The sequence below is a fragment of the Psilocybe cubensis genome, chromosome 3, assembly GCF_017499595.1.
Source record: "Psilocybe cubensis strain MGC-MH-2018 chromosome 3, whole genome shotgun sequence".
In the NCBI taxonomy this organism is placed as follows: domain Eukaryota; kingdom Fungi; phylum Basidiomycota; class Agaricomycetes; order Agaricales; family Agrocybaceae; genus Psilocybe; species Psilocybe cubensis.
The window spans coordinates 3,518,085-3,538,701 of NC_063001.1; the positions used below are offsets into that span (position 1 = coordinate 3,518,085).

At 46.0% G+C, this 20,617-nt stretch overlaps 5 protein-coding genes across 5 annotated transcripts; 3 read left to right on the forward strand and 2 right to left on the reverse strand.

Annotated features, from left to right (window-relative positions):
* Window positions 1–4,376: 4,376 nt before the first annotated feature.
* JR316_0003966 (uncharacterized protein) lies at window positions 4,377–7,944 on the forward strand (the record flags this gene model as incomplete). The annotated part of the gene is made up of 5 exons (XM_047889735.1): window positions 4,377–5,398; window positions 5,456–5,848; window positions 5,900–6,378; window positions 6,437–6,614; window positions 6,780–7,944. 5 exons carry the CDS (start codon window positions 4,377–4,379, stop codon window positions 7,942–7,944), a joined length of 3,237 nt encoding a protein of 1,078 aa, XP_047752109.1.
* A 1,507-nt stretch (window positions 7,945–9,451) lies between these two features.
* JR316_0003967 (FAD-binding monooxygenase moxY) lies at window positions 9,452–11,646 on the forward strand (the record flags this gene model as incomplete). The annotated part of the gene is made up of 5 exons (XM_047889736.1): window positions 9,452–9,699; window positions 9,757–10,155; window positions 10,215–10,885; window positions 10,936–11,417; window positions 11,599–11,646. 5 exons carry the CDS (start codon window positions 9,452–9,454, stop codon window positions 11,644–11,646), a joined length of 1,848 nt encoding a protein of 615 aa, XP_047752110.1.
* Window positions 11,647–11,944: 298 nt separating this feature from the next.
* Window positions 11,945–12,391, forward strand: JR316_0003968 (uncharacterized protein; the record flags this gene model as incomplete). Its single annotated transcript, XM_047889737.1, has 2 exons — window positions 11,945–12,299; window positions 12,351–12,391. 2 exons carry the CDS (start codon window positions 11,945–11,947, stop codon window positions 12,389–12,391), a joined length of 396 nt encoding a protein of 131 aa, XP_047752111.1.
* A 594-nt stretch (window positions 12,392–12,985) lies between these two features.
* On the reverse strand, window positions 12,986–15,731 carry JR316_0003969 (FAD-linked oxidoreductase; the record flags this gene model as incomplete). Its single annotated transcript, XM_047889738.1, has 17 exons — window positions 12,986–13,032; window positions 13,096–13,130; window positions 13,180–13,231; window positions 13,292–13,325; window positions 13,385–13,507; window positions 13,574–13,786; window positions 13,858–14,037; window positions 14,099–14,207; window positions 14,271–14,428; window positions 14,484–14,537; window positions 14,601–14,774; window positions 14,832–14,849; window positions 14,907–14,954; window positions 15,004–15,090; window positions 15,145–15,267; window positions 15,323–15,357; window positions 15,482–15,731. 17 exons carry the CDS (start codon window positions 15,729–15,731, stop codon window positions 12,986–12,988), a joined length of 1,740 nt encoding a protein of 579 aa, XP_047752112.1.
* A 2,413-nt stretch (window positions 15,732–18,144) lies between these two features.
* JR316_0003970 (Protein F37C4.5) lies at window positions 18,145–20,174 on the reverse strand (the record flags this gene model as incomplete). The annotated part of the gene is made up of 6 exons (XM_047889739.1): window positions 18,145–18,595; window positions 18,649–18,779; window positions 18,839–19,285; window positions 19,342–19,454; window positions 19,519–19,940; window positions 19,996–20,174. The coding sequence occupies 6 exons, from the start codon at window positions 20,172–20,174 to the stop codon at window positions 18,145–18,147; spliced, it is 1,743 nt and encodes a 580-aa protein (XP_047752113.1).
* Window positions 20,175–20,617: the final 443 nt, after the last annotated feature.

Consider the following 20,617-nt stretch of genomic DNA (forward strand, 5'->3'; position numbering starts at 1 on the left):
GCTACATTCGCGTTAATCATGAAGAAAATCCTCTTCCATTGAGTGACTATTTTTAGATTTAGCAGGTTTGTCGCGTTTACCGGAATGAAACTTAGGCTGTATGATTTCCGATAACCAAGCAGAGCTCCATGATGCAGCCAAAGAGAGTTCCGCTAGAGAAGTTAGACATAGGCTCTGGTAAATTCATACATCCGTGAAGTTGAACCACGGAAAAGTTCGATGACCAACAAATGAACTGTCAGAGGAATATTTAACACTTTGAAGTTGAAGGGTCCTGATGTCGTCGGATTGATTATCACTGCACAGGAACAACACTGCGGGGGAGGAGCGCCAAGTATATTTGAAGTTGAGCAGTCGGTGGCAGTTTCTTGGAGTGAGGGTCCATTACGAAACGATACGTCGGTGATGGATGAGCGTTCTGAGAGAGGCAGATTAATTCGAACCGACTCGTTTGATTGGAAATTTTGCTGCCGCCGCCCATAAGGAATTCATGCTCAGTATGCTCATAGGCTAGTAGTAGTTTAGTACTTAGAGAGCAAAATGAAGTGATTTGTCAACTGGTAATGACATTACTGCACTATCAGAAATTCATCCAGAGTTTATTAGCAATCATCACATGCAAGAGAAGGTTCAAGAAATTGTTGACAAATTCGACTGCCTGGCGTGGATATCGGAACCGTTGAGCTGTGCGGGTGACGGAATATATGTAAGATAAAGCGGCTACGATCTCCCCTCAACGCTCTTAAGAAGCCGAGACTTTTGATGTCAGACGAAGGATCAAAAGACGCGTTACTAATTTCTGACGGAATAAAGCCAGTCTTGGACATAGGGCTCCGATGTGAGGGAGAACCTTTCAGCTCACGCGCTGCACGCGTGATTTCTGTACACAATTCTGGTTTAGCGTCCTCCTGTCGGAGACTACCGTTGAGTTTGACTGATACCTGATGATAGACATAGAATGAGGAGAAAGCTTGTTAGCCTTGATGGCCATCTCTTGATTGTAGAGAGGGAGGTGAGTACTAGGATATGGGATAATTTGGTACTTACTGGGCGTAGGTCGATTTCCATAGAAGCGCAAGCGGAAATGTTACAGGCTTAGCTGCGCCCCCTCACGGGAGGCGCTAGCCAAGAAAGCTATGTTCAAGCTGGTCTGGGTTGCCTTTGCGTACGAGTTTGAGGGCGTTTTGTCAACGATAAGCTTACGCCGACTCTTTCGTGTGAGTTCGAGCACAAGTTGCATAATTAAATTTCAACGTACCAGTTTTAGCCTTTCCTCCTGCCATTATTGGCAGAATGCCCACACCTTCAGGTCAGGAGTCAATTCAGCGCCGCAAGAATAATCACACCTCCTGAGGCGCATTCGGAAATTTCTATGAATCATATATCACCTTCTCACTCCCGAGATGGCCTGCTGCATCAATTTCGAGTTATACGCGTCATGACGCGGTGTACGTTTGCCTAGGGTCAATCCTTACCCATTCGTATGTATCATGGTTCTGGACGCGTACAACAAACTGGTACTCCGCCATCTCACGGAACCGTACCCCGTCAAAACCGCGGAAGATTCTGTCGAAAGTCGATGGAAGAGGGGCGACGTGACGTATGCCGTTATGTTGAAGATGAGAAGGACCTGCGATTGAATGAAGCTTCAACGAGGACAATAGAAATCACGAACCACCTTTACTCAGCGTTCTTGTGGCTGGGAAATGATACAGGCAAGCGCCCTTGAGACACCTTGATCCTGGGTGTCCTGGCTCCTGTTTTTTCAACGTGAACCAGATCTTCCATTCAACCGTCTTCGAGTCTAGACCATGAATATTTCTTTCAGGTACTAGTAATTGGACGTTATGGTAATTTTTAAAAAGATTGAACTGACTTGAAGCACCAATAATTGACCCGCCCTGTCCATAACATAGAGTTTAGTCTAAACGGAAGGATTCAGATATGTCAGAACCTGGGCGGACGCTGGAGGATGCATGAACTCCACAAAAAAACCATGCATTTGCCTATTTTAGGAAGGAGGAAATGACAGGATGCCGGAACCCTGTCGAATTCGAACTATAGATACGTGCCTTAACTCGGTGCCTCCCCGACATTAAAATGCCGATCGTTGTAGGCGCGTGTCTGACGTTTGGATGGTGCAGTTCAATGGTGAACCCAAGGTGAGCCCGAGCAGACCACCTAATCGATCGACGGGTTCGTGGACGAACCACGGACATAAGTGGATGGAGGACGGAATGTTGACGTTGACGCGTTCCTGAAGGCAATTGAAATTTCAAGGTATTAAATTCGTATACATCGAAGAGTCCGTACAAAAGACGCGTCCTTTGGAGGATGTGGCCGCGCATCACGGGTTCTAGAGGATGTGGCAGGATTTTCAATAAAGGTCAAGAGCTAACTGGAAGTAAGAAGAATATTTACCCTGTCATCTTCCAACATGCAAACTCCATATGCTCGGTCCAGTTAGATCATTTTGAAGTTTGACAACTCGTTGGTTCACTTCATGCATACCAGTATTGGAATGGGATAGGAGATTTTGACCGTGTTCGATAAGATGATCAGAGTTTTCTAGCTCAAAGAAAACAGCAGATATGTATGAACCGAAGAATCAATTAGCGTTGTGGAATTAACCAAATCATTTCATGATAGCAAAATTCTTTGTTGTAAAAAATTCTAGGAACTGCCGGCGGCGATTTTATTGGTGGAAAAAACTCAAATGCAAGGTATATGTGATTCTAGAGAGAGGTATGCATGGGACGAATGATGTCGACAAGTTTAGCGTGTTTTAGCCTTGAATCCTGCTGATGGCGAATAAAAGCGCCCGAGTAGAAGCGCCGTCACCTCGGTATCGAATGATGTACACTATCACCTATTTGTCAAGCGATGATCAACAGTTCGAGTAAAGATGATTGTGGACGCATTCATGATATAGGATATCCAATGTACGAGGCCGCGTTCGTAAACTGAACGAGGTCATGCGAATTATTTCTAGTAATTCTTCCAGAAGATATTACAGATTTGGAAAAGTTCCAGCTTTTAATTTGCCACATATAAAGGGGTTCAAAGTTGACCGAAATTGGATGGTAGGCGATTTCTGATCGTCGCAAACAGCGAAAGAAATTGTTATTATTTCTGGCGGACAGCATAAATTACAAGCAGTTTCGGTAGTCAGTCCAGTAGTCGATGATTGCTTTGCGGATTAATTGCGAATAGAAAGGACGGATAATGATCTTGAACCACAATTCAAAGCGCCATAAGCCATGTTTGATGAAGAACAGTTTGCTGAATATCTCCAAAATTATGACTGGCGCGCAAGAAATTAAAACGTAAAAGGAGAGCCAAACGTTCCACAGTTTTCGAAGGAAGAGCCAAAAAGTGTAGAATGAAGCACATGCAAGCCAAAAATCCAAATTGACGACAAGCACCAGTAGACGCCAGTCCGTCGATGAATCGCAACATAGACTTCGATGAGTATCTGCTTCTGGATTCAGCGAAGCCAAAAACTGTGTTTCGAAGATAGAAAAAAACAATAGTTCAAGCAGTGCAGATCTGCCAAAACAACAGTATCATTCAGAAGCATATCTGTCATGCCCAGATAATTCCTGAAGAGATATATTTGCTAGTACGCCGCTCTTCAGTGTAGAGGCGGCACCCAGGATATGTATTTTGTCCAAAGTCTGCATGCATATCCTGGGTTCTCTGTTGGTAAAGCCATTGACAGGTTATAATTCATCCCACAGCTGTAGAGCTGTGTTGCATACGACCATCGAAGAGCATAAAACCCAAATTATAAAACCCTAAATCGAGCCATGAGACCGTATAAAAGGCAAACAAATAGGATGAGGTAAGGGAGAGAGGGACGATGATGGTTAGAAACAAGATGAAGGTCGGCTGCCGGCAAGCCTGGCTTCGAAATTAAATCGGAGTTTAAATGGTGGCAGAAATCCTGACTGGGAGCATTCAGAGATTATAACAAAAGAGTTTCTCGAAGTATGGATTCAATATTCAATATTCAAGGACTATTTTTTCACGCGTAGCTGTTGGTAGAATCTCTGCCCATTTCTAACCAAGTTGTTTTCCCTGTCACGCTGACGCCATTTTGCAGGAGCTGTGACGTGACACGGAGCTGTGACTCCCTCAGGACCCGCCACCCCTGACAACTAAGTACAGTGCCCGACCTGAGTCAAAGGGTTGTACATGGTTTACGATTCTGAACCAATTCTAAACAATTGCTAAACAGTGCCGCTACGGGCCCTTCTTCAAGCAATTCTTCTCAGGACTCTAGAGACATCAATTGTTGCTAGACTCACATTGGTTTGATACGCAAGGTATCTTGAACCATAGCAAATTCCCAATAGAGCTACTGGCAATTGTTTATGGCGACATCCTTCGCGGCATATGCGTCGCAGTATCTCAACCGCCAGCAAGGGGGTGCTTCGACAGTGATGTCGGCCTCGACCTCCCAGCCTATGTTCTTCTCCTTTACAACGGACAATGACGAGGAAGACGGAGGCCGACGCGGGAAGACGAACGATAGCGATCTCGATGATTTTGATGACCCTCATTTAGGACTTGGGCAGTCTTCGGGTGGTCTGGAAGAGCCAGTTCCCAAGGAACAGGACGATGAGGATCCATATCTGCGGCTGGACGAAGACGAAGAACTACCACAGGGTATGGGGAGAAGCAGAGGGTTCAGGCAGCACCAACAACACCAGCAAAGTATCCCACTTATTGCGCGTTCGCCGAGCCCTGCGTCTCCGCCGGGGTGGCTAGCCCATTTGGCGCAGTCTCCTCCTCAGAGACAAACGTCGTCACCATCGAACGAGTCGAACTCCAGTTCGAGTCCGCCACCGGATTTGTTTGTGGCAGCCTCACCTCGTGGAGGCAAGAATACGCACATACCACCGCCCCCGCCCCAGACACAATATAACACCATTGAACCTCAGTCTCTGTCTTTGACAGAGTCACTGCTGCCTAGAGACGGTAGCGCCCGCCCATTCCACGTCTTCAGCTTACCCGACCCCCGACATACACCACGCAAGCGACGGAAACATCACGATGCACCGTTTATATCCCTATTCCTTGCGCTCCTCCTAGTTTCATTCGTCCTGCTCATAATCTTGTTGGCCTTTACCTCACGACCTTCAGGGATACCTGCATCGCTGCTGCCGTATACCGTGATGGTACGGACTGTACCAGTTTTGGTGATACTTACATGTATAAGCGCGGTAGCAGCGTACGCGCATGTATGGGCATTGAGGTGGTTTGTTGGACCTGTTATGGCCGCGACTGAGGTTGCTGTACCCGCTATGTTGGGAATTAGCGCCATATGGGCGTTTGTGGGCAGTTTCATGTGGGATGAAGGACAAGGGGAACCGACATGGGGAGAGACCACTGGGTGCGTTTTTCATCTTCCTTCACAACGTTCGGTCATGAATTAATTAAGCTCTAACAGTCTACGATTATTCTCAATTATTCCATTAGTGCTTTGTCTTATCACCGCTCGGCGCCTACTCTACCTTCCGAAACGAATACACACAACATCTTCCACGCTCTCTCTATCGACATATATCCTAATGACAAACCCCTTCCTTCTCGCTCTTTCTCCTGCACTTCTCATAGGTATGCTCATTGTCAGCATACCATTTATTACCATGGTCTTCCGCCTTTTACTTATTGGATACACCACTACAAATAAGGATGCGGGAAGGGTGGAGTGGCACGTCAAGGCCTGGGCGAATTGGGCCATAGCTGGAGTACTGGTGGTGTGGCTCTGGAGCTGGACAGTAGCAAGGGGTGTACTCAGGACTACGTGCGCGAGTGTCGTTGGTGCATGGTATTTCTCAGAGTGCGTTTCAATACATCCTATTCTTTCTTTCACTAATCTCTGTTTTGACAGCCCTGCTCTCCCACCGCCTCCACCAACATCCACACACACAATTCACGCTGCCCTCACGCGCTCAACCGGACCCTCTCTTGGTTCAATCATCCTCGCCGCACTGATATTGACTGCCATTCGTATTCTCACCATCCTTACTTTTCTTCTCCATCGGCTGCCGCCTCTGCTACTGCGCATTCCCTGGGTTCCACTTGCTGTCCCGGTCGCCATGTACCTTGTTCCAGGCGTTAGAGCAGCCGCGGCATGGCTGGAGGAGAAGACGGACCGGGTGAGTAAGTATGCTCTGGTTTATGTTGGGTTGACGGGCGTAAGCTTCTGGGAAGGCGCCCGCAGGGGCGGGAGCCTGGTTGGGAGCGGGCGGGAGAGAGATGTTGCTGAGCCAGAGCAACCGCAGGGCCGAAGACAAGGAAGGAGGCAGGGTAGGGCAGAACAAACGCAGGCACAGACGCCGGTCGCGAAGAAACGTTTCGGTGCTGAACGTGCGTGTTCACTTATTTATTGTGTCCGAATGTTTTGTCTAATGAACCTATATTTCAGCCCCCCTCGCGCTGTTGACCATATCGCCTTTGACGCTTACCTTCCCATTTGCATTACTCACATATTTGTTCGTTGCACATACTTTGAATGCTCCGAATGAGGCACTCGGCGCGGCTCTACTTGCAGGTGGCACCACTGCCATTGTTGGGTTGTTCTGTGTAGGAGTTGTCAGAGACACGTAAGTGGTCTTTTTACGTCTACCGTAATCGATACATACCCTCCCGCGGGACTCGAGCGCATATATACGCCGTTCTACCTTCTATCTTTATATTTGCTGTTTCTTTTTTTATTTCTTGTTTTCACCACACTGGAGAGCTTACTAACTCGAAAATTATTTCACCAGGGCTGACACACTGTACATGTGCTATTGCATCGACAAAGCGGAAGGCGTACGGAGACGTGAAGAAGTTTTCGTCGCATTCGAGTATGGTAATCAATCACAGCCTCCTAACCAAGCTCAACATCCTTTCACTGCTGGTCGGAACGCGGCCACAAACACTGGACCGCTTTTACCGACACACAACAATCCCAACCAACGAGGCAAAGCTCCAGGTGCAGTACCACAACACCGAGTAGGATCAACGCAGGTGCAAGGACAGCCTGAGACGATCATCCCGCGCTCGCCTCTCTCAACCAGAAGGAGTGATGGAACGGAATCTATGTTTGGTGTTGGGCATGGGATTGGGCGCGCACCCGGGATGGGTGGGAGAGAAGATACTGAGTCTGAGCTGGGGTCTGAAGAAGAACAGGAGGAGGTTCCTGCTCGCTCAAAGCCCAAATCGGAGCAGAAGAGGAGCGTGCCCATCTCGCCGTATCGAGTCGGGTCTGATTCTGAAGATGACGATGATCATGGACGGACGCCTACAACAACGAATGTCCCCGTTAATGCTCTGAGGCCTCCACATCCTCTGACAATGCCCCATGCGCCAAGTCGTGGGTCCAACCTCCAACCACCTGTAGAAGAAGAGGAAGAAGATTTAGATCCGTTCAAGACTACTGGTGCCAATGTGGATGAGGAGGTACTTTTGGAGGGGCTAGGAGGCGGTGGGTACCCTTCCACGAGTCCGCGCAATAACACAGGGGCAGGATATCCTACGACCTCTTCAAGTCCACCGGGAAGGGGCGTACATGCACCTGGACTTGGGCTCGCACATGGATTCAATTTGCACGAACATAAACGGTCGACCTCGGGAGGCCTTGGTGGACTAGACTTTGGTGTCGGCGCTGCGCCTACGACTCCGACCGCCACAGGCGGTCTCAGTGGCTTTGCCACAGCAGGAGGTGCTTTGGCAGCCGCTCATCGCGAGCGGATGATGAGCAGTACTCAGGAGTTGAATATGAAGAGCCAGTTTCTGATGAATATGCGTGGTTCAGGTGCTGGTGCGGGGTCAGGGTACGGAGCGGATAGTGCGGTCTCTGCGACGACTGGTGGATCTCGATCAGGTGCCGAGAGTGAGGGTGAGGGCGAGGAGAGTCAGTTGGGTCCTGGCAGTGACTTTTTCAAGTAGAGGTATTCCTTCTCGCCTTTTTATCCTTTACTTCCATTTTCTATTTGATTCTGTGTTCTGTTATGCCACGACTCTGTTGTTGTTATTACTCATGTATATACACCTTGTTCTTCCATTCTATCTCTATCATCGTCGTTGCTTCTCTGTTTTTTTCTTTTTCAATTCTCCCCTTTCTTTTCTCGCCCTCGCCGCTTGGACGCATGTCGGTTTTGTATCCTGCATACACTCCCATTTTTCCAACCACATTCATATTTTCTCATGGGCGCTCTAGTCAACCACATCCTTCCTTCATTCTCTCATTTAAATTTCCCCATTTAGAATGCGCAGACACCGCACATATTCATACATTGTACAGTACTCATCTCCTTTTTAATGTCCAGCCCTTTGCACAACTCAAGCTACAATGCCCAACCTTGGTCCTCGCATCGCATTTGATTTTGGGTCGTCCTCGTGTTGAAATGCCTCTCCTCCCGCATACTTCTACATTCGTATCGCACTCCAACCTTCTACGACACACTCACCTTGGTCCCTGTTGGTTGTAAGAAACATAGTCTGTGCCTTGTTAATTTGCGGTCTTTCTTCTTCGGGTTCCATGGACTATGGTCATTTTATGGCTACTCTCAGGACTCCTGGACGCAATTGGCGCAGCTTGTTGATGACTTCTGGCTAGCTATATGCCTTTCTATCAGCTATACGCGCATCACGGTTGATTGTGGTTTACTTCCTATCAGATCTACCTCGTGAAAGGTAAAGACTGTTATCACTGTACGTTGCGCTGCTTACTCGTAACCAGGGTGCGAGGACTACGCCGGTCGATTGTGGTATTTTTGTACTTCTGTTGCTTCCCCATTAACAAATCTGAGCTTTACTGGGGCTGTAGTAAATTCTATGATGTGCCGGAGGAAGTGGTTTAGGTTCTACAATCTGAAGTGGAGAGCGCTTTCGAAATGGGTGCTCCAAAAGCCGACGAGATTCATATCTTAGCAGCCATGAGTAGTATAGGAAATGAGGGTTATTCATGTAGGTTTATATTTTTTTTATTGTTCTTTTTCATTGGTTCTGATACCTTTATTGAAATTGCGACCTACTTTACAGTTCGGGTTTTGCGACATATCGTTCGGGTGCAATTGTATGTCTATTTTTAGATTTGGAAGTCTGCACCAGCCTTGTAGCTCCAGGTACGACGTTGCGGTTTGTTTTTATCCTTTGACTTGAACGGTGTTGCACAACAGAATGGAAAATAAACTACCTAACGAGTTAGCGGAGAAATATCCCACAACACCTCGCCGGTTAAGTTTCCGACAACGAGTTCGTGAAGTTGGCAGGCCATGTGAGGCGACTGGGAGCTCGAAGCCGCGAAGACTTCATAGTTTTCGGGCGCTCAGTGTGGAATTTTTGGTATGCCTCGAGGCGTGTTTCTACAGTATAAAAGCACGTTCTGACAAAATGGATAAATTAACAGAACAGCTTTGTTGTTGCATATCCCAAACCGGAACTCATAATCGCAATGGCCAACGACAGCGTTTTATCCTATATTCCTGAAGAGCTCCCTGAGTGCGCTACTGCTCAGGCGCATTTCAGGACCACAATGCCTATTCATCATCAACGACATCTCAAAGTTATTTGCATTGGTGCAGGGGCTTCGGGCCTGCTTATGGCTTACAAGATGCAACGTAACTTCGAGAATTACGAACTTATGTGCTATGAGAAGAACGACGATATCTCCGGAACTTGGTACGAGAACAGATATCCTGGGTAAGTTCATCATCCATCGTTTGCGCTCTCTGTACTGTCATTGACATTCTCATCTAGCTGTGCTTGCGATATCGCGGCTCATATCTACACGTGGAGCTTCGAGCCCAACCCCAGCTGGTCGTCTGTTTATGCCGGGTCCGAGGAGATTCATAACTACTTCTGCCGTTTCTCCAAGAAGTACAACCTTTCGAAGTTCTACAAACTCAGGCATCTCGTCACGTCATGCATCTGGGATGACACCAGAGGTGGATGGGACGTCGAGGTGACCAACTTAAACGATGGATCCAAGTTCACAGACCAGTGCGACATCCTCATCAATGGAGCTGGAGTTCTCAATACATGGAAGTGGCCAGAGATACAAGGGCTACATAATTTCAAAGGCAACCTCATGCACACTGCCAACTGGGACAAATCAGCGGATCTCAAAGGCAAGAACGTCGGGTTGATCGGCAATGGGTAAGCGCTCGTCGCTTTTTTTGTTTGTTTTTCCCTATGTTTAATGCAACTATTATTAGATCCTCGGCCATCCAGGTGCTACCTAACATCCTCCCTGACGCGAAACGGGTCACTACTTTTTTCCGTGGCCCTACTTGGGTTTCACCTGTCAAGAACGTGGTAATGGACCAGCACTTTTACACGGACGAAGAACGGCATCTCTGGGAGGGGGATGCACAAGAGCACCTGAAGTACCGAAAGAAGTTGGAAAATTCTCTGAACAAGGTCTTTCCCATGTTTCTTCTTAAATCAGAGAGGCAACAAGACCTACGTGTGGGTATGACGGAGATCATGAAAGGCATCATAAAGAACGAGGAACTCGAAAAGAAATTAATTCCGTCCTGGGCAGTTGGGTGCAGAAGGATGACCCCTGGAGTTGGTTACCTCGAGGCTCTGGTTTCCGACAAGGTTGATATCTCTTATGGAACAGTTCAACAAGTTACGGAAGGCGGTGTCATTGGAGGAGATGGCAAGGAATACCCTCTAGATGTCTTGATCTGTGCTACTGGGTTCGACACTTCGTACCTTCCTCGATTTTCTGTCATTGGGGCCAACGGTGTTAGCATGCGTGAAGCTTGGGCTAAAGAACCCAGGTCCTACATGGGTGTCGGCACTAATGGGTTCCCAAACTATATGATGATTACTGGACCCAACAGCCCTATCGGAAATGGTGCTGTCTTAGTCGGAATGGGTAAGGTCTCACAATTTTGCTGTCGATATGGTACTGATTGGTTATTTCAGAGGCACAGGCCGATTACATTTGCAAGATGATGGATCGCTGGCAAACAGAGAGCATTCACAGTTTCTCACCCAAGGCCGAGGCTGTCGATGAGTTCTTGGCCCATAAGGACGCATTTATGAAAGGAACAGTTTGGCAACAAGAATGCCGCTCTTGGTATAAATCGAATAGTATCACCGGCAAAGTAACTGCTCTCTGGCCTGGAAGTAGTCTGCACTATTTGGAGGCTATGAAGGAGCCCAGATATGAGGACTGGGATATCAAGTACTCCGGTAACCGGTTCTCGTTCTTAGGAAACGGGTACTCTCAGACGGAGGTCGATCCTACCGCTGACAGAGGATGGTATCTTCGTAACGAGGACGACGGGGAATATCTTAGCCGTGGAAAACGACGAAAGGTATTTTCGAAGGCGGGAACTTGGACTTTGGACGGTCCTGTCGAGCCAAAGAATTCACAACAGATGTCAGAAGCCGTTGCCATAAAGGTTCGACCGAGCCGACACTCTTTGTTTTCTCGCCCCCTTTTCTTCAGTTCCTCCTTTTTTGTTCTTTTGTTATCTATTATATTACTTACTGGCACATATTAGCGAAGCAGTTAATACATTGTACGAGCTGCTTAGATTCTTTTAGGCGTTTCTTTCTTTAGACTATATCAACTTTTATTAGTATTATCGATCTGTGCTCCGAGTCGCCATCAGGCTCGATAGCCTATAGGCGCAAATATGCATACAAACTGAATAGATACATTATAGAAATAAACCGTATAGAGGAGAATAATAGTTTAGATCTATCATTTGACTTGTTAAACTAGGATATTATTGAACACTGTAGGTCTATTCGAGTCATTCAGCCAACTGAGCACATGTTGACAACATTCGAACCTAAGTCCCCTAATCCGGCATCTTCGGCTCAGTGTGACATTAGACAGTTGATGATGCTCAGTCACAACATGCTTCGACTGTTCTTCGTACACAAACCACCATCTCATCCTATCTCATCGTAATCAATCATCATGAATTCTCCTCCTGACCCAGGTTCCCCGATCTCAACAGAGTCTTCAGGATCACCTCCAGCAGAGATGGAGGAGTCAAACTTCCCTTCAAGCTCGGGACCCACCGGCTACTTGGCCAATCTTACGAGCCAAATATCCACTGCGTTCGGCGTAGGCGGCTCTGGTTCATCCAAGCGTCGACTACCCTCAGGTCCTGGATTTAGTGGTGCATCTGCTCGTGATGCAAAGTCAAGGAAACGCGGTGACACCTCCAGATCGGGTACCACTCAGTGGGAAGGGTCAAAGGAAGCTATCGGTGGAAAGAAAGAGAAGGACGAACTGATTGATAACGCGTTAGTGGAACAGCTGAGGAAAGGTACGTTTAAAATGGTTCTTGACAGTTTTTTCGCTGATTTGTTACGGTTAGATATTGGAGATCCATTCCTAGAGCCTGATTTCAAGAATTGAGTATTAAAGTTCTTCTGTATGTCGGTGGAGACGCTTGTGTACCTTTAGTCATTATAATTTTCAATGCAGGTTAGTGGTGGCCACGCATGTGGCCTCTTGAAGACTTTGACTCAGTGTTTGTTTGTTTAATTCTTCTGTACATTTTTCATTCATCACACTACTCAATTATGTTGCTCCCGCTTGTTTTATGAACCAAACGACAGCGCTCACGAGCTTGATAGGAGTGTTTCGAGTTATCACCCGATTCGGCTTTTTGAACATATTATCATCATTACCTTGTCATCGGTCGCTGCTTTCTGCCTTCGCAATTATACACAACACGGTCGAATCTCAAGTGTAGTAAGCACACACCAAACTTCAACACGACGACAAATGGGCCCAGCGCTTTCTGCTTCTGTACTTGACTAGAGATGGATCGCTTCTTCAACATGTCGTCATTTCTATCCTCAAAAACTATCACAACAATTCTCAGCTTCAAATAGCACCTGGTTTCCCCTTGGAGCCTGCTTTTTTTGCAAGTCATGAAAAATTTATGAACAACACAAAGTAGAATTGGATGAGTGCTGTTCCTAGATGATTATGGCAAGTGCAGTATTAGATGTAACACTTAAACCTTGGGCTAGTAGGACCCTCCCAACCGACTGAACAACGCAAATGAGCAAATCTGCCGATAAACAAATCTATGCTCTCAGTAATTGACGTACCGCAATGCCAACAGTCAAGGATTCGACGAGGGTCGCTGCAAAAAGGAGTAAGTAATACTCTTCGTTGAATGGCAAATGACATACTATTTGTTTTTGATCTGCAAAAGCCTGGCATAATTAATTCCCCAGAAAGAGACTATTGCGCAGACAAGGTGAAATTGCCTTCGACATCGAGCATGAATAATTAACAACTAACCTTCGTGGTTGGGTTCATGAATATCAGACTCATTCTGTCATAAATTTACAGTGAGGACACAGTCTACTGGTAATGATGTTTAGGACACCCTACAAGATATGCTCCAGAGTCTGGCGTCACATCCCGCAGGAAGTTAACAGCCTTGGTACCTTGAGCATACGTAGCCCTTTTGACGTCGACGGTTGCATTGTACACCCATGGGTTGACGAGAATGATCTATGAGTGTCGCACGAAATATTCAATCACTGTTACAAAGATTCAGAACTGTTTCGAACTGCATACCTGGTACAGAGACGAGCGCCATATAGGGTTTACGCTGGTGTCTTTCCCATCTGAACCTTTAAAGCCAAAAGGAGTAGTAAAATGCAGCTGAGAGAACTCTGCGTTGGCGAATGCATTGGTGAGAGCATCCAAAATCTCTGCCCGTCCTGCCGCGGTCTCATGGTTTTTCGCGGGAATGAGACGAGAGGTAAGTGCATTGGGTACTGCAACGCCCTGAAATCAATTGTAAATGAGTATGTGACTATGTATTATGCGTATTTTCAATGGTGATCATTGCAACTTACGTCTTGAGAACCTGACTGTCCATTGGAGTACGCATTGAACCATTCCAAGTAGTTTGGAAACTCGGTTACATTTGAGACTCCTCCCATTTGCGTGGTAAGTGATATAAGTGGCTGGAACATTTTTTCGGCATCACTACTGCTGAATTTGTTGCTCATGAGAACGAGATTGCCAAGAGTTGGCTGTTTTGTCGATGGGCACTTAACTCAAAAAAAAATCATGCATTGCAAAGGAAAGACAAACCGTCAGATACCCTCCCCATCCTGCAGACGCGATTGATATTGCATTGTCAACGACGATTGAAAGGACTTTCTTGAGGTTATCGTCAGTTACAGGCCAATTGATGTTGGCCCTGCAAAATGATAATATTAGGACTCGAGTGTTCGAATTTCAGAAAAAATGGTTGAAAACGTACACCCGGAATGCCTGGGATGGAGATGCCATGACAGTAGCCTCCAAAACAACAGCAAATGTTCCTCCTCCTCCCCCACGGAGAGCAAAGAAGAGATCTGAATTCTGGCATGAGTTCACGGTACGAAGAATACCGTCTGGAGTAACGGCTTTATATTGAAGCTATGAAATACAGAGATATCAGAGATGAAAACGACAAGGACGTAATACTACTTACCACGCGGTCTGCACCCATTCCGAACATAGGGGTCAAAGACGAGTGGCCACCTCCCTGTGCAGATGTGTATCGTCAGACTTAATTGCACATATATTAGCATGGTTCAAGTAGACTAACTTGAACCCAACCTCCAACAGCGCCTACACTCTGTTCTGCACCTCCTACCACTTCGAGACCCAAACTATTCGCGAATTCATAGACCTCCTGCCACTGAGTGCCAGCGGCAAGCGTAAGAGCTTCTTGAGAAGATGTATGACATCCTTCTGGAACAAAATTTGATTCATGGGTCATCTATTATCTGTCAGTTGTAGCGAAATAGTACTTCGGGAAGGTTAGAAATGAACAAACATTTTTTAGGTTGTGCATCTACACAACGGTGTGATTTAGTTCGTTGATTAGTTTGGATGCATGGAGATAACGTACCCATAGTGCTAATGATCCAGGTGCTGAGCTTCGACCCTTGAAATCGTGCTGTGGGGACTCTATTAATTCGGTTACATCTCGACTATAATGTACTTACACCGGTGTTTTTGATCACTAGAGGTATATTATTTTTAGAGACGAAGTTTAAAGCAGCTACGACGTCGTTTTCGTTTTGGACATCAATCTGGATCAGAAGACAATGTGATTAGATAAACAAAATTCCGACATATATACTCACGAAATAGTCAGGGATGCTACCTTGATTGCAGGTTTGTGGTGGATTAAATGCAAGAGGATTGGCTGGGTTCATCCAATCTAAAGCGCATTGATCTCCTGTAGCCATGCACTCTTCGTAGTTTTGCTAATAGATTCGGTCCACGTAAATATATGGAAAAAGTGTCCTATTACTCACTTACAAGGGTGTAGGCTCCGAAAGCATTACTGCGAGCAGCTGAGATTAAAACGTGTCAGCAGATAGATCTAAAGACCGGATAACATATAACGAGGCGATTATAGTCGATACTACTTTTAAATCTGGGAGAATCACAAAAGCATGGATGTGAGACGGTACGCACGATGATCAAAAAAGTTTGCTTGGACAAATCCACATTGTGCAAAATTTTGGGTGACATTTTTGCCATTATATATTGTAAAGCAAGGCTCTGTCCAAGGAATTCCTACAGCAAGGCGACCATTCACGGTACGGTTCAGCGATGCCCAATCCATATGGTTAGGTGAAGCCAGCGATACTTCATCATCGCCTCGGACGCCGTGCAGGAGGCTGAATACGATCAAGGCGGCTGACAATTTTTCCAGCTCAAGCATGGTAAACCGGATAATCCAGTGATTGATACTGGTTTGTGACTTCGACCCATGAGTCTCTTATATAGGTACTTTTGAGTACCGTTCCGTTCCCCGGACGACGTATCAGGAAATCTAAAATTATGGCCATAGACGTTGTTTCCGACGTCAGCGCTGGAAATCGCCTCGTATGCTATTTGAGCAACGTGAGCACGCGCCCAATGCCAAAATATCCAAAAAATAAAAATGTAACCGAGATCATAGAGTGTACGATTGAGCCAAAAGACTCAAACCTCAGCCTTGGACGAGATCGACGTGCCAGTGATTGCAATGATTCATTTTGCCAGTTGCAGCTGCGCATTGAATAGGCGATATCAATGGAATATGTCCACACACGTTGGTTAGAGTGGGAAATAGCATTTTAGTTGGTCTTTCGAGATTCAAAGTAGCAAAAACAGAATAAAACAAATGAGGACTGAGGCAAGACTGAGGAAGAAGAAAATAGTTCAATGGAGACGTTACCCCTATGTTCGTGACTGTTATGATGCTCATGTGACTACGTTACATTCTGACAGTCACAGATGGTCCTGCGTTTGCCTAGGCTTCTTGGAGGAGTCTTTGACCAATCTTGTCTTCTAACGTCTTGAATACCCAAAATCTTACATTTTACAGGCTGGAAACTGGATACGCATACCCCATACCCCTGGATCCATGTTTTCTTTCCGACGCGCTATATGTACACGCCTTCTAATCAATCGATATCTTAGAACCACGAGAAATTTTGCGACGGAAATAGCGTCCGAACATGAACGACAAAGAGTAACTGAACCTCGGAAGGGAGATAGAGGTACTCTCCGAAAATCAAGTACTTATACAGTTCTCTGAGATTTAAAATATCTTAGTTGTGGTCGGGATGTCAGGCGGAGTTGATTCCTCAGTGGCGGCCATGCTGTTAGCCCAAAAAGTACGCATCTAACCTCGATTTTGACGCTGGTTAGTAATCTCATGAATGACAGGACTATAATCTATCGGCTGTTTATATGAGAAATTGGGATACACGAGATGAATCTGGGACGGACAAGGGATGCGAATGGGAGAAAGACTGGGAAGATGTACAACTTGTCTGCAAGAAGTTGGATTTACCTTGTGAACTAGTAAGACAAACCCCCACTTTCCCCAATTCTCTAATCTCTAAAAAATTCTTAGATTGACTTAACGCGTGATTACTGGAACCGTGTATTCGAGCCTTCGCTGAGGCAATGGGAATACGGTGTTAGTCCAAACCCGGATGTCTGGTGTAATAAGTCGGCTCTCATTAAATAACGTGTCGTCGGCATAATCTCATATTCGCGCACCAGAGAAATCAAGTTCGGCGCTCTTCTTGAAAAATTGCCGCAAAAAGACGCGTGGTTCGCAACAGGTAGGCTTAACAGTTTGTTTTGCCACCACAAACTGACGGATATGAGCAGGACATTATGCTCGTAAATCATGGACAGAAAACGGCTCAAGGCCTAAACTTCTCCGCGCAGCTGATTCGCACAAAGATCAGACTTATTTCCTGTCCTCCATCTCTGAAGCTGGTCTTTCACGTGCATTATTTCCCCTCGCCCACCTCACGAAACCCGAGATTAGAGAACTTGCCAGAAAGAACAATTTATCGACAGCTGAAAGGCCAGATAGCGTTGGTATTTGTTTTGTTGGCGAGAAAAGAAGATTCAATGATTTTCTTGGTGAGTTCTAAAACCGCTATACGGACTGTCGTCGGACCTGAATGGTTTGTTGTCATGTAGACGACTATATTCCACCAAATCCTGGAAACATTGTTGACCGCTTAAACGGAAAAGTCATCGGCGAACATGGAGGTTTGTGGCATTTTACGATAGGCCAGAACGTGCGTGTTAGTGGGATGCCGCAGAAGATGTTCGTTGTTCAAAAAGACATAGAAAAGAACGAGATATTGGTTGTGCCTGGGAGGTCAGTTATAACACCCATGACTACACTTATTCCTAAAAAATTTCACAGCACCCATGAATCACTCTTTACACGCACAATCAACGTTTGCGACTTCGATTGGATATGGACGGATACTATTCCGGAAGGCATCGACTCCTCCGATGGCGTTCGCCTCTCTGTCATGCACCGCTATCGTATGCAGCCTGTCGAATGCTCAGTTCGAAGGTATTTTCGCACTTTATCATGCCCATTGTGCCGGCGTATTGATAACGATGCACCACAGGCAAACGAACGAACAAGGAAGTTTCCTCGTCATCGAATGCGACGAACTTCAACATGCAGTTTGTCCAGGCCAAGCTGCGGTATTGTACCTCGGCAACTGGTGTCTTGGATCTGGGACCATAGTGACGACATCATAGCAAAACAAACAGGAAATGTGGACCGATATTTTTTACATTGGGTCATACCAGTAAACTCGGCTATGTTAATCGGTGTACCAAGTCAAATCCAGGTTCTTCGGGTGGCTTACTTCGTACTGCAAAGTCAAGGAAACACTTTTGTGAGGCGGGACGGAGATCACCCAATTGAATTTTCCGTCTTTTCCAAGGCTCTCTTGATCAACTCCAGCTTCGTAAACTCCATTCCATTGCGCCACGACACTGGAAGATACTTTGATAGGTTTTTGCCATGAGGAAGATGTCTTCGACGATTGTGTTGGAAGGGCCAGGGCCGGTTGCAACAATTTCACTTCAATCCTTTCGTCCTCCGAGACTGGTATTCGTTCTATCAATTTGAGATTCTTTATCATGATTGATTTCGTGTTAAGGACTGTGATACGTTGGACAAATGTATTGCTGGATGTCTTGGAATAAAACCCAGATGTCGCGGCCTTTCTTTCTTGTGGATGATACGTGATTCGAACGGTCGAATCCAACCTGAGGTGTAACGGGCATTAGCATGATGTCAAGTGAGTTCTCGAATGCATTACCCAAGCGGACAGTCAAAGGTGTCTTGAGGGCTGACAGAAGGAATCGCCGTAGTAGCTATGAAGCTTCCATCCACGTAAACGTTCGCCGATCCTGGCACGAAAGTAAATTGGGAAACATTTCGAATCTCGGCCTGAAAAGATGAAACAGTTAATAAAGGGCCTCTGGTTCAACAACTATCTTGAAAAATACCTTCATGTGAACTCTTGTATCTGTGGCTGGGACTGCGTACCATGTTATGGCCGCATCCAGATCAAGTTGAGTAACAGAAACGTTATGATTCCCACCATCATTCGGGATGTTGATCAAGCCAGGAATTCGAAAGGAGGCGATTATATTACCCTTGTTCGATCCATGTATCATTGACGGCTGAGTCATTACTGGCTGGAAGGGTTCTGGAATGGGAAGACTTGGACGTGGAGATCCAGTGGATATAGACGGGGATTTAGCAAGCGGAGGTGGAGGCATGAAATAATGACAATCGTCTGGGATTACAGGAACGAAACCCGGTGGTCCAGATCCTGGAACCGGATAAGGAATCGCCCTAGGGGCAGTGATACGACAGGTTGGTAGGTGAGGCGGTTTGATCCCAAAAGAAGGAGAAGAGGTCTCGAGGGTTAGAGGCACATTGTCCCAGGACTAACAAAATCACTGATTAGTCTGGTTTAGGTGCGCAATCAAGAAATGACGCATACCTCCCCTGTGGCCTGATGGACAATAGCCTTGTACAGGATAAACACATTCTTCTCAGACGTTTGGGTATCGACGCGAATGTCATAACTTGCTGTCCAATCAGCTCCGTACACAACTTGAAATACGATGATGTATATTGAGTATAAAATCGAAATGTAAGCATTTTGATGTTGACCCACCATATTTAATAAAAATTCTGACAGTTTCTGTAAGTTGACCATGTACATTGATTGATACTTTCCAGGAAAAAGGTTGCACTTTGGGTGCCTTCCTATCTGCTTCCCTAACGCGTGCGAGTTCCTGCTGAGCAACGGAAAGCTCTTTCTTCAAATCAAGAATCTTTTGGCCGATTTTTTGACCAAGCATCATGTACCCATCCAATGTGGATTCTAAGCGTGCAATGTCGACCTTTTCAGCGTGGACGGTTGACAAGTATTTGTTCAAAGCTTCTCGAGAGGATCTAGCGCTTTGTAATGCAGTTTCAATGTTCGAGCATTCCCTGACTAGCCTGGATTGCTCGCTGTTGTCGTCGCTATTTTGGGGTGGTACAGTGTGCTCGACGGTCACGTCGTGAATAGATGCGTTTCCTTTTCCTTCCACTCTGTACAATCATTGATCAGCTTTTCAATAATTAATACCAATTAATCCCCATCTACCTCAAAGAATCCTGTTGAAATGTGCAAGGGAGCCCCGTAATAACGACGATATTCGAACCAGCTTGGATTTCAAACTTAAAGAGGCGTGTTATCTCTGCATGACCAGAGTATAAGTTTATGTTCGTGATTTGACTATGCTCTTGGGCGCTCAGTTCGACTGTATTGATGTCTTGTTTCATATGTGACGAATGGGAAAATTGATAGGGGTTACAGGAAGGTGGCATTGAACACTTGTGATTCCTTCGTACTTATACTACTGTCGTTCGTGTACGACACTGATATGAATCGTAATACCTAACACTGCCAACTGACGTTTACTTATTTTGAGTTCGCTAGCACTGCCAACTATCCTTGGACCTGCCTTGGATTACTGGCCATGTTTTGACGTTATATAGTAATTGTCTTCTAAAAACCAATAATGTGCGAAATGAATTGTCTTTTTTTATTAAACGACGCTATATGCTCACAGGCCCTTACGTAGGAAGAGAACAGCTTGGAACTTACAAAAAGTTTTTCTCGCTATTTGTGCCGCACCGAACTTGAGAATTGGGAACGTGGGGTGAGATATTCTGGGGTGCTTGTTATGTTGGGGGATTGACGGTTCTAAAAATAAACGAACAGG